The 13491-nt window shown below is 43.5% G+C and overlaps 1 protein-coding gene across 4 annotated transcripts in view; it reads left to right on the top strand.

The window, feature by feature from the left end:
* The window catches only part of MEIS1 (Meis homeobox 1), a 140419-nt gene that overhangs the window by 16359 nt on the left and 110569 nt on the right, over positions 1 to 13491 (top strand). For all 4 annotated transcript variants that reach the window (XM_064146210.1, XM_064146211.1, XM_064146209.1 and 1 more), the window contains one exon: positions 12106 to 12217. In XM_064146210.1, the coding sequence (XP_064002280.1) occupies positions 12106 to 12217 (112 nt within the window). The remainder of the gene's footprint in view (positions 1 to 12105; positions 12218 to 13491) is intronic.

Raw genomic sequence — 13491 nt, 5'->3', positions numbered from 1 at the left:
ATTCAAACAGCTGTACCAAATGAAAAGCTGTGGTATTAATCCTGCCATTCACAGTTTATTTAAGTTTTCCAAGCTTCTCTCATATGGGCATGGCATCAATGCCTAATTATGCCTCCTTTAGCGTTATTGGGCCCTTAATACAGAAAATTATTGTATTTAAAATTTGGAAAGCTGCATCAGTGTAATCTAAGGTTCTTGCAGCTGGCAGACGTTCAAGGAAGGAAAACTTTACCTTGCAATTTTCTTTTCAGTCGTTTGGTCTTTAGGTTTTGGTTCATTTTGGTTGTTAGCGAGAAGGTCAGATCATCGCTGGTGTTTTTAACGTTGGTTTTAAATAGCTCCATTTAAGGCTGTGTATCTCTTGGGAGAAGAAGGGCAAAGCGAATTAAAAACTCGATGGCTTTGTCTGCCATGTTTGCTGGAGTGCAGGGCTATGGCCATCTGTGTCAGGTAGAAATGGTAGAAGTGAATGTCTGAAGCCTGGCACACGAGCTGGTTTGTGTCTTCAGTGTTCTACCCTGCGCTTAACTAGGGTGAGGTCTGTCAGTGCAAGCTGTGGTTTATCCATAGATTTGAAAGTTTTGACCCCCTTGCTTGGCTGTCCATATCCTGCCCATCATGATGAGGTGGGGTGTTCAAAGATGGTCCTGGGCTTGGGTGGGATATCACTTGCTTGGAGATACTTGACAGTGACCTGAGGTGTGCACTTTTGCATGCAGAGTGACTGCTTGCCAAAGCTTGGCTAAGTATTAACCATGATCAGCCTCTGGCCAGAAACCCTTGTGAGAGGACACAAGTACTGTAGACTCAGTAGGTGGCACTTTGGTTTTAGGCTTGAGTCTCTGCTTCTTGGGGTGCAGGCACAGGGATGCACCGTGCTGTGGTGGCCTTGGCCCCCACTCACCCTTGCACCATGAAGGTATCTTGTGTAGGTAGGTTTGGCGTTTTAATGAGAGGAGTGTCTCTGTGTCTTGTAATGTACTCAATTTCTCTTGCCTACTGTTGTGCAGCATTATGGAAGAGTAGCTCCACCGCATCCTGGACATGGCTCTGTCAGTGATAGGTACAGCTGTGTCATTAGGAGGTTGTCTGAAGTCATGACTTGGCTCTCTTCTTCACATTGGCATTTTAGGCAATGCTTGACACGAACAGGGACTCTACAGCTGAGTGATGCTTCTGGGGCATCATGGTGGCAGGAGGGTGGCTGTGATGAGGACAAGAGCCTTTCAGGTGTGTGGGTGAATTGGTGGCAGGCAGCTTCCCAGTGATGCCCACTCTTTGCAGGGATGCTTGGAAAGAGCTTCCCAGCCTTTGCACAGACGCTCAGGCAGAGGTGCCTGCAGCATACTGCCCATGCAACCAGAGGCAGTGTGGCCACAGTGCTTAAGCTGTTCCTTCCTTTTCACCTCTCTGTCCAGCAGATGTTGCAGCCGTGTTACCCCAGAAGGCTCCTGCCTCTCCTCCCTGTTGTGCAAACCAATTTTATTAGCGTGGCTTCCACATAACTAGGGGAGCATCATCCTGCTTTTCCCACGTCCATGAAGTCCATAGCAGTGCTTTATGTCTTGGCTTTGTACAAGGAGTATGGTATGTACAAATGCATCCTGCTGTGTTGGTGTAACCCTTGTGAGGGATGTCTTTTTATTATTATTTTCCCTTAAAGCCAAGGTGAGGGTAGGCACACAGCCAGTATGTGCAGGGAGGATTACTTTTGTTCTTAAAGCTGTGTTTGTGTGTTGACATGGGGCTTGGGCCCTGGTTTTGGTTTTGACCAGGTGTTCAAGAGATCTTTTGGTTGAGAGCTGATAGAGCCATGCTGGAGGGGCAGGGGTGAGGAACCCCACTCTTCTGGTAACGTGACATCTATTGATGAGGTTTTGGGGCTAGACAATCAGTAGCTGATGAGGTGAGATTTTTGCTTCTCTCATCAGGTAGAGCTGATGCCTTTATTTATATGTCATATAGTGATAGCAAGGTAGAAGAGCTATATAAGAAGCAACATGGTGAAAATGATTGATTCTTTTACTCTGTGGATAGTTTAAAGAAAATAGTGCAAAGAAAATGAAACATTTCTGTTCGGTGTTGTAGAGAACCACTTAGTTGAAAGGCTGACAGTGAAGTTTGCTTTTGGTGGCTTTGTGCTTTGTTTTTGACCCCTTCTGCTACTATTTTTGCATAACTGCCACTTTTAAGACACATGTAAAGGAGGGAGGGGATAAACACTTTATGGGATAAGTATCAGTGCTGCCAGTAACTTCTGCAGAAGGAGCAATGCAGTGGGGTTGACTGGAAACATTATGGGGTGGTGGCTGATCTGCCTGTCCCAAGGTCTATGTGAGGCCATGCCATGAGCTCTACACTGCTACAAGCATCACTGAGTACACCAAAACCTCGCTGGGAGGCCACAAAGACCTCTCAGCCCAACTTTTTTGGGTGACTTTGGCAGCTGGCCATGCTTCCAAGCCATCCCTCAATGAGCGGGTGGAGACGTTGGGGAGCCACGGCCACCTCAGCCTGGTGAACCACCCCCGAAGCTCGCTGAGCTCTGGCTTCCACAGCCTGGCCTCGGTGTACTCTGTGGCCACCAATTTGCTGGCATACGACTCGCAGAGCCAGAGTGCTTGGCCGCTTCTGCCTCGCTGCAGATTTGGCTTGTTGTGAAATGGTAGAAAGTGGAGGAGCCGAAGGGTTTGGCCATGAGCATTGGAAAATGTGAATCACGGGATTCCAGTTTTAAGCCTTCTGGAGATAACGGGCAGCACGTACCGGGAGTGCGTGACTTGCAGAGAGCCTTAAAAAACAAGGCGGCGCCCTGGAGATTAAGCAAACGTTTTATAATCAGGAACAGGTTTTGTGCCCAGCGCAGCCCTTGCAGGTACCGCATCCATTCAGGTGCAGAGGTGTAGCTGGAGCGAAGCTCGTTAGGCTGCAGTTTAATTTGGTGTGTGTAGGGGGGGTGTTGAACACCACCGCAGGATGAGCAGGTCCTTGAATCCCGCTAGCACGCAGTGCGCCCCAGTCCAAGTGCATTGGCTGTTGTCAGTTAAAGAGACCTGTCTGTCGTCAGTTAGCTAAGAAAGAGTGGCTTGAGAACTGTGACAGACGCTCATGATGGAGCGGGGAAGAAGTCTGCCTCTTGGCACTATGAGGGCTGTGTTTGTGCCTTACCCTCTCCAACAAGCTCTGGCTGGGTCGATGAGATGCTGGAAATCGAAGCATTTAAGTTTAAGCATGTTAAAAGAATTTGCAGTGGGTGCCCCGATGGGTTAATTTTTGTCTTCCCCAAAGATACCACCCCCAAAATATCTGTCAGGCGAATGTTTTGAGATGTGGTTTTTACTGTAAGTAAACCCTCTCTGGCTGAGCCCAGATGTTCACTGCATCTCTCTCTGAAACACCGACTTCAGCCGAGGCGGCCTGCTGGGCCCCCTGGTAGGGAAGAAGAGAGAGGGGTGGGAGAGGTTGAGGGTTCCTTCTTGCCCTAAATCTGCCCAGGCAGGTCAGGTTCAGGACCTCAGCCAGGCATCTGACAGCCTGTGCTGTCTCAGTCAGACCTGGGCATCTGGCAGATCCCCTTCTAAATGACTTCTAACACGTAAATGCAATAAAAGGAAGGGACAGCAGACGCTCATTTTCTGGCTAAGTGGCAAGGCATTTTTCCTGTTTACACCTTTGGAGGAATCATTACATGAAATATTGAACAGGAAACTCTTATTTGTCTCTGAAGACCTTTTTCCTGGTCTCAAAAAACCTAGAAAATGCTCCAGTCCTATTAAATCCAGTAAGAACCGAGAAGGACTAACACACCTCAAATCCTTTGCACATCAGCACGTTCAGGAGGTAGCGATATCATTTGGGGGCTCCATCTTTCTGCATGATACTAGACCAAAAGAAATAAAGAAAAATCTACAGGGAGCAGTGATTTTTATCTACCCTGACCACCAAGCTGTGTTTCCTTGTGTGGGGAAAGGGATGGGGATTAATGCTATCTAGCGATAGGGCTCTTATCAAAGGGAGGAGGCAGGTTTACAATGTGGGATTGCTCTAAATAGAAAGTACTAGTCAATGTTTGTTGTGTGGGAGACAAAAGCCCTGCATCACCGTCAGCTGGCTTAGTTAACCTGGCTGAGCAGGCAGTGTTTACTGTTGAGCTGAGATTAAAAAAAAGAAGAAGAGAAGAGGAATAGAGTAAGGTCAAGCAAACATAATGCACACTGTGGGTGAAACTGTTGCCTCTCAGGCTTCCTGGGTTTCTCTCATGGCTACCAAGTGGAGCATCCACCAGTGTGAAAAAAACGGCAGAACCTGAGAGATCTAAATGCTTCAAAGAAGTTTGCCTTTGTTATTGCCAGAGATGGTTTTGGGTGGCTCTGGAGACTTCTCTCAGAAAGAAAATCTGACTGCTTGCACTGTCCCCCACAGAGGGGCTTTGGAGATGGTTCCCTAAGCAGAGTGGGTTTGAATTTAGGATGTGCAGAAGGGGGTAGGATTGTGCTTCTGGCAGAATGTAGCCCAAGCTGAGGGGTGTCTGCACAGCTATGAACGTTCCCCCCAGCCCCTATATGCACACGAACACAAGTGAGTTTCTTTTCCTGCAGAACTGACAGGGCTTTGGTGCCTCCTGAAAGAGAAGAGCTGTGGTTTTTCCCCTTCCTTTTGGTCTTTATGTCCCACCCAGTCTGATGATCTCTGTTTCATTTTCCTTTATTTTTGTGGTTTACGCTCACTGCTTCTAATTATTAATTTTCCTTTGGAAAGCACTATCGCCCTGTCCTTTGGCACTCGGGTTTTCTTTTCCAGTCAGCCAGTGTAGGACTCTCAGGCCTTTTCCTCTCCTCTCCCTGACATACCCTCTTCTCCTGCATACTCTGAGTGTATGAAGAAATGACCTCCAGTGGGGGAGGTTTAGGTTGGATATTACAAGGAAATTTCTTGACCAGAAGGGTTCTCAAGCCTTTGAATGGGTGTTTGAAGCCCCATCCCTGGAGGTGTTTGTAAGAGGCAGAAATCTGGTGGTGTCCCCGTTTAGGGCCACAAGCCACCTAGAATGGGGTGCTGAGCGATGTGGTTTAACCCCAGCCTTGGTAGAATTTGAGAATGGTTGGACTCATTGATCTTGAAGGTATTTTCCAACCAAAATACTTTTATGATTCTATGATATGGAGGCCGCAGAAAACTACTGTGGTAGGGATGCTACATGAGTATACAGCTTGTGTTATACTTCATGAAGGTGGTGGCTCCTTCTCTGGACCATGGTAGGTTCCACAATGAATTGCAGTAGCAGGGCTAACGGAAGAAGCTCACATTCTGTGGTGGATGTTGGTTGGATGATCTTTGTACAGTGCAATGTTTCTAGTGCCTCTGCTGACTCCAGATGAAATCCTGGTCTTGTCAAAATCAGTGACAACAGTCCTCTTTGTTCCCAGTGTTCTGTCCTCTCTGGTGTAGCCACTTCATAGCCACTCTTATTTTGTTTTACCTGTTGTCTCAGATATGTTGCATCTATAAAGACAGCTTATATCTTATTTCTCCTGTGTGGCTGCGAGGAGTCAGAGAAGAGCCTTACCCTCATTTGAAATAGGGGAAAACTAAAGATAGGAAAGCTGACGACTTTTCTGGGGCTAGGAAGGGAATCGAGGTCAGAGCTGAGACTTCCACACAGAATTTCTTCTGCTTTTATCGTTCACTGGTGCTCTGCCGCCTCTAACGCTGCAAAGGTTTCCATCTGTGCAAGAGTTGCCCTCATTGCAGGAGGAGTTATCACCTGTCTGTCATTTCAATGACCTTATTTCAGGAGGCTTGGAGCACCTCTTTTCCATTCCAACCTGATGTTTATGCTTTTGCTGTTGTTATACTAAAAATAATTCTCCTCTGACTCAAAGTTACGTGAAGCAGCTTATGGAAGAGTTACTGGTGTTCAGAAGCATCTATTCTGCAGTGTTTTAAGGTTCCTGCAAGTATCGCTTGTTCCAAGCCCCCTGGGTTTTGGTGTGTTGCATGTGTTGTCCCCGCTCGGCTTTGGCAGGCTGGGAGATAGGACTGCTGGAAATTAGAAGCTAGTGAGCCTCATAAGGAGATGTTCAGATGGCAAAGCCGTGAGTGGGTCCTCTCAGAAAATAGTCCTGACCATGGATTTCATGGTCCTCAAAAGTCTGTGCTTGCTGGAGGTTGGAATAAACAATGTGCGGAAATTAGGGCATTATAGTTTTGATAGTCTCCAAAAATGTTCTTAGCCTTCCTTAGCAGTTTGTACTTGTCAAGGGTTTATTTTCAGTTAAGAGAGAATTCAAAAGCTTTCTTTTATGCTGGATGGGAACTAGGCTACCTGAGGATTCTTACTAGCCATGCCCTCCAGAAGTAGAAGTGGATTGTGACAAGCAGGTCTGTCTATCATGTAGCTGTAGCTTCAGCATCGGTACTATGGATTATACGCTTAAGGTATTGAGCAGTGGTATTGAATGTTTTGCCCAAGTGAGGCTGGGGACATCAGTGTAGCCAACAACCAGGATTAACTGTGCAAACAGCAAATCCTTGCTAAATAGATTGGTTAAGTTTGTAGGAGCTGGATGCACTCACTTTATGAAGCAACCCCTTTTTCACTTCAAGTTCTAGCCTGCAGAGAGCACAAGTATTTCCTAATGTGGTGGCTCCCAAGCCTCAAGGGGGTATGGGGAAGGTTTATAAGAAGGAGGAGCTAAGAAAAATCTGAAGAACATTCTAAACATAATGCCTTTTTTAAAAAAAACTTTTTTTTTTCCTGATTAATTTAATTTAGGGAAAGAAAATAAGATAAAACTTTAGAAGGAAAACAATAAAGCCAAAATTACATTGACAAATTGCTGGCAGCAGCCAGTTCCTCCAGAGTGAGGGGATGAGTGATTATATACCTGCAGCCAGTTCTTTGGTAGCCTGGAGGAGTGGAGGTTCATCCAACATGTAAAGAAATTAGTCGTTCCCCATCTCCAGTTGTTTCACAAACACAAATGAGCCCACAAGAGGGCTGTGCTCACAAAACTTTGGAGAAGATACGTATCAAAAGATGCTGAGTATAGTTTTTATCACCTGTAATAGAAAGTGATTTCTTTTGCTTATGTACTTATGGTCAAGCCTTTTATTTCTTGGCCAGGACTACATTCTTTTTTTCTTTTTCTCTTACACATACTTGGTTCTCAAACAAACAAAAACCCTGGTTTATTCTTTAATATGAGCAGAAGTTGATGGTTTCCCCCACTGTGCATTAGTGTTAACTTGACTTGAAGCCCAGCTGTTGTTGGATTGCAGTCATAAGTGTACCTAATGCTATTTATATTGACTCTCCAATTTAGCCATTAACCAAGTAATTTTGTCTGTAGGTTGTTTTTTATTGTTTATTGTTGTTGTTTGTTTGCTTGAGATTCACTGTGACACAAGTCAATAACTGCTTCGGAGGCCTCATCAAATGTGGTCCTCCTCCCTTTGATGCGCTGGCACCTGCTGAGGCTTGTGCTTTTCAGCTCAGTCCATCCCCCAGGTGAATGAAGCACCTGGTAACGGTTGTGGGAGGTGATTAGTGCTTCTGCAATCCTTTAAATACACAAACATTTTTGTGGCTTCCTTTCTTCCTCCTCCTTCTTTCTCTTTTTCTTTTATCTATTTTTCTTTTAACCCCTGTTTGTATCAGAGTACTCTTACAAGCTTCAGAACCAAAACAAAAGCCAGGAAATGCATTTCAAATGCCATGGGATAAGAGAAAACATTTCTTGTAGAGGGAGGTCTTTTGCCCTTAAAGTGGTGCATCCTTAAGGGCACCTGAATCCCCTCTTAAGTCAATCATGCGACCAGAGCTCCAATCAGTCCCTATCCAGACTATGCTTTTGGCACTAGAAACTATTGACTGAGTAGAAAAGCAGAGGTGCAAAACTAGTTTAAAATTGTAGGAACTCACAGCCCAGCCTTGAAACCCTAAAATGATTTTTTGCTGGTATATTCTTACTTGTTTGTTTTTTTTGTTTTTTTTTTTTTAGTAGTATATTCTTGATTTTGCAAAGATTCAGCCTGAACGTTTCAGCTGTGTGATGGGGCAGGGGTGAGCTTGGAAGGGGAAGATAAAAGCTACTAAAAAAAGGATTATCAGTGAGTTCTAGTCCATACCACAGTGTCCGTTCTCAGCTAAATGGTACCTAATGTATAAGCCCAAGTCATAATGGGCCATTATCCTTATACACTCTTGTCACAACCACGTGGCTGAGACCTTCCTCTGGAATGAGCCAGCCTATGTAATGGAGTGATTAATTTATATTACTTTGCACTTCTCTAAAGTCTCCCTTTGGAAGAACTCAAAATGTTTTACAGTCACTAATTAATTTAATCCCCCAACAATATCCATGCTGTAGAAAAAGTGCAGCCCTCTCTCTTTTTTTTTTTTCTTTCTTTCCTATTTCCTTTTCTTTTTCTTTGTTGTTGTTCCCCCAGCAGAAACTGAGGCACAGAGATCCCATGGCTCATCTTGTATTATTCAACTCTGGGTGAGCTTGGGTCATAGGCTTTAACCTGGGAGCTAGGTGTTTTTGTTTTCTTTTGTTGTTGTTTTTTTTCCCCCAAGGGGCATTGCTCATTTGCAGAAATGGGGGAGCAAGTCTTCTTATCTCCCTCTGTGCTCCCAAGATCAGCATCAAGGCAGAATTCCCCTGCAGAAGGTAACGTGGAATTCATTCCTGCTTATGGCTGCCTTTGTAAAGTGAATTAAAAAGGAAAAAATCACTATCATGGCTAAGGAGCCCTGTCAAGTGATAAACCACAACTTCTTGGAGAAGGGAAATAAATGAGGCTTTTCTATTTCTGTGGAGAAATAGATTGTCATGACTACTGTCAGAGTTTACTCTGTAACTAGTGCTGGAAATATTTCTGCAAAAGAAGGAGGTGGCTCATGGTGTGAAAAATAATAATATTTGGCATGTCCCTGTCAGAAGCAATTTCATGTGAAAGTACTCAGAGGATGGCGAGTTTGCAAGTTAGTGTAGAGATTTTGTTGTCTTAAAAGTTCTTTGGAAGACAAAAAAGAAAGGAAGAAAAGGGGATGAGATTAATGTTATACTTGGCTCCTTGCTTTTGTGGACGGGGGAACTTTGCTGAAATAGTCAGGAGGGGAAAAATTACACTTGAGCTTGTGCTTTGGATCTGCCTTGTGCTTTGAATCTGCCTTCCCTCGGCGGAGAGAGATGTTTTTGGAACGGGGGCTGAGTAGTGTCTGTTTAAAAAATAATGCAGCTTTCAGCGCGGTTATCTCTGAAGAATTTGCATACGAACTTTGATAGCTAATCTTTCATCATGTTTAATAAACTGACTAAAGATGTAATTCCTAGTCTCTTAAGACTTGAGATGCTTAGCTAAATACAAATACTTTTGAAATGCTAATAGATGGAGGCAGCCAGGAAAGAGAGAGGGGGGGGGGGAAAAAAAGTTAGTGGTATCCCGAGCAGATTCGTTTTTAACAGGCCATAAAAATAATAGCTTAATAAAAGTGAGATTAGGTGGAAAATATTAACTCCTGCTTCTGAATACAGCAATGTAAACATCTAGGATGCACAAAATTTTGATAAACTGAGGTGGAATCCAACATTTCTTGCATGAGTGCCTGTATAATGTGGTGATAGCTGTGAGAAAAGAGGAGCCCAGCATCTAAGACCCAACACAATGAAAATGCAATGAATCGGAATGCCTCACAGATCATAGCGGAATCAGACTTTCCAGCAAGGAAAATCTTTTCATGGTGAATTAAGTGGTGGAGGAAGAAAAATGGTGATGAAAAAAGGTAGGCACAGATCACAAACACTGGGCTCAGGGCTCGCCGCTGAAGATTTAAGAACCTTAGCTAAAGCTATGCAGAATAGAATGTGGAAAATTGAATTTACTAAACAATTAAGCATTGAATTAATCTACATCCCGCACAGTAGAAAAGTGGGGGAGGGAACTGAACAGAGCTGAATAAATCAGGGGAGCTCATTAAAAGATAGTGAATATATCAAGTCTGTTGTTGCATAAAGGAGGGCCGTTTCCTGCACAACATGGTATAATTCTTCAGTCCAGAGCCTCTTCTTTCCTGCTCCCCCCCACACCCCCTCGCCTTTGGAGTTGTATTCTTAATCAGATTAATAAACATTTCTGCGGAGGTTAGTGCAATGCTTTATGTTTTACCTTGTTATCTGCAGCTTTTCTATTAATTACAAGTCAGCTCACTAGTCAACAATAGTAGTGAGGGACAACATAAATAGAATGAGAGTGCCCTGGAGATGTCACTCCTAGGATCTGATGCATCCTGGAACTCCCACGGGTTCCTGCAACCTCCCACATGCCTTGCTGGTCTTTTGTTCAATTACAGTTAATGCAATAGTTTGCCATTTTCTCCTTCTAATTATATTTTCAAGTGGGATTTGTAGCACATAGAAAAACATCCTTTTACATGTTGAGGCACCAGGGCTTTGTGCTTGGCATTGTCTGTCCCCTGGGTGCTGTACCATTCTTTCTGCAGAGCTCTGAATAAACAAGTCCCTCTTTTAAAGCTGCAGTTGTACAAACTGAAAATTTATGCATTAACTGTTTGCATTCTGAGCATGTGTTCCAGATTACCTCTTACAGCATTCTTTTGGTATGCCAGAGAATGCGTATTTAGTTGACAGGAGAAAAAAAAAAAAAAAAAAGACAAAAAACCCACCCCAAAACATTCCTTCCACAGTTCACACATCATCCTCTCGACTGCAGAATCACCAGATCGATTAGCACTTTTTATTTTAGTTAGCTATTTATTTCAAGGCATATGCATAATAACCGATTCAAAACATTCACGGCCCTGGCTTTCTTTAATTGCAATCCTGTATCACTTCTGCAACTGGGATTACAGAAAGATGGCAGAGAGATTTTTGCTGGCAAAAGTTGCGATTTTTCTAATCCTAATTATCTTCTGACTCAAATCAGACTTTTCTCTATTTTTGGTCTTAATTGTTCTTCTCTGTCTATGTATGTGCGTCGAAAGTTTATCTAGATCACCCTCAGTTTCATTCAATGGCTAAATGTTTAGCCTATAGGTGGATTCATGAGAAAGATGGCAATATCAGACAACTTTTAGTAGTATTTCAGACTCTGCTCATGTTGTTGTGTGGTTTAGTTCCAAGAGTGTGTGCGTTGCAAAGCACAAGGGTTTTCTCTTGGCAGTAATTTCCAGTGGGCAATACTACTTCATGGCGAAGAAGAATCTATTCAATTACACACAGAAGGCTGTGCGAGATGACCAGTGTGTCTCTCTGATGTTTTTTGGGTTTTGGGGTTTTCTTTAAGCTAGTACTAAAAGCTAATTAAACTCTTCTCTGGTGATAAAGGGAGATTTGAGAGGAGTGTTGCCATGATTGTTTTCCCTAAGAATTTAATTTACAGCCAATTTTTCCTATCTGAATGTTACTTTCAAATGCACCCAGTGATAAGAAGCAACATCTGTTTTCTGTTCAATAGTACAAGGAGGCTCTGCATGGGGCTGAGTGTACACAGCCTATGTGAAGCCATTGTTATTCTCATTTCTTTTTTGTCCCTGTGCCTGGTCCATTTGCCGTATACCATCCGGCAAACAGCTGACACATCCTGGCTATTATGGACCCAAGCCTAATTGCCAGCAAAGTCTTTAAGCTCTTCCATGATGGCCTTGGAGGAAGACTGGGAGGCCTTATATAAACTGCTCTCGACCACCTCTCTCATTTTGCCTGTGGGGACTTCTCAGGCTGTTCCACCGGAGGGTTTGCGGGGGCTAAAAATACAGTTGGAGCCTAGTCCCAGTGATTCACTCTCTGGCTCTTCTCCTTCTCCCCCTGCCTTGTACAGCAATGTTTTTGTTTTCCATGGTAATAAAGCTTGGGATTATTTAGATGGTAAACATATTCCATGTTTTTGGTTTTTTTGCTGTTGGGGAGTGGCAATCCAGCTTTCGGGAAAGGAGGAATAATTTGGAGGATGGATTGGATTTGCCAGCTTCTTCCCGCGGGTTTGGGTATGGGCACCTCTTTTCCAGGAGCTCACAAACTGGGGCTCCTTTTCCCTTTCTCAGGTTGTAACTCAAAAAAACTTTTTTTTTTGGCCTCATAGCCCTCCTGGAACAGAGACCACGATGATACGGCATCAACGCGTTCCGGGGGAACCCCCGGGCCCTCCAGCGGAGGACACACATCGCACAGTGGGGACAACAGTAGTGAACAAGGTAGGAATGGAGCCCTCACGCTCTCTTGATGCAGTCGGGGACTGGTTACACTCCTGCCAGTGTTGAGATACACTCAGGTGCTAGGTGGGTTTTGTCCTGAGAAAGGTCTGTCTTCCTCCTTTTCTTTTTTTGACACTTTTTTTTTCGCTTCCTCCTAGTAGAAGCATTGGCATCTTTATTTCTTCTTCAACCCTGCCAGCAGGCACATGTTAGAGCAACATATGTACCAAATTTGCAGTACGCTTAATAAAAATAAGCAATGAGAAGATTTATTTTATTTCTTTCCTTCCTTCAGATGGGTTAAAAGATGAAATCTTCAAAAGCAAATGTAATTAAGATTGCAGAAACGCGTGCTAGTCTTTCAAAGATGCCATTCTCCTGCATATAAAGAAGAGATGTTAGCTGGCCTATTTGAGGGGGTCTTGAGCAGTTCTTTTTATTTACTTTTTTTGTTGTTGTTTTTTTTTACCTGGAATTCCAATTTACTCAAATGCAAAAATGGTTTGTGTGAGTGCCAAGCCAAACAGAGTAACTGATGAGTATGAAACGAGCTTGGTGCAATTGCAGTCGGACATCCTACACGTAATTAGTGCTGCCTTCAGAAGCTCTGAAGTCTAAAAAGCTGAAATTTTGGGGGGGGTTCTGCTTAAGTGCTTCGTGCTTTTTCTGAAGAGACTAACTGCAGTGGATTTAGTGTTAATTTAATGCAATTAAAGTTTAAAAAGGATCCTTAATCTGAATATAAAAGCCAGAGCTTTATTGAAGCTGGCTCTGAACTCACCATAGGTATATACTTTAAAATCTGGTTTTATGATCGTGTTTCATTCAAGTGCTGTTAGACAACAAAGGAATTGTGTTTCAAAAAAAAAAAACCACCAAAAAAAGAAGAGGTTGAACAGCACTGATTAGCATTGCAAAGTCTGTGTTTAACAAGATTAGTTTTTAAACTCAACCAGTGTATTTTAATTTTTTATACCTCACGGAGATGGTGAGTACCATCTCGTCCCAGAATTTTAAGTCTTTGAGACACTCTTGTTTAAAGAAAAGTTGCTGACTTCATCGCCGCTATAGCCTAGTAAAAAATGGGGCCTGCAATAGTAAACTGTTGCAGAGCTGAGGCAGAAACTGGTAACCTTCTGACCTCTGACTTTTACTGGAAAAAGATATGCAACATAAATTCAGGGGGCCTTTTTTCTTTCAAGTATGTATACGTATATAAACGAGTGGTGCTGTTCACAATGCTGGAGCTGAAGCAGTGTCAACATGTTCTTTAG

Source organism: Pogoniulus pusillus, chromosome 7 (assembly GCF_015220805.1).
Source record: "Pogoniulus pusillus isolate bPogPus1 chromosome 7, bPogPus1.pri, whole genome shotgun sequence".
Lineage (NCBI taxonomy): Eukaryota > Metazoa > Chordata > Aves > Piciformes > Lybiidae > Pogoniulus > Pogoniulus pusillus.
The sequence above is the reverse complement of the archived record's forward strand: the minus strand, read 5'-3'. Positions and strand labels throughout refer to the sequence as shown.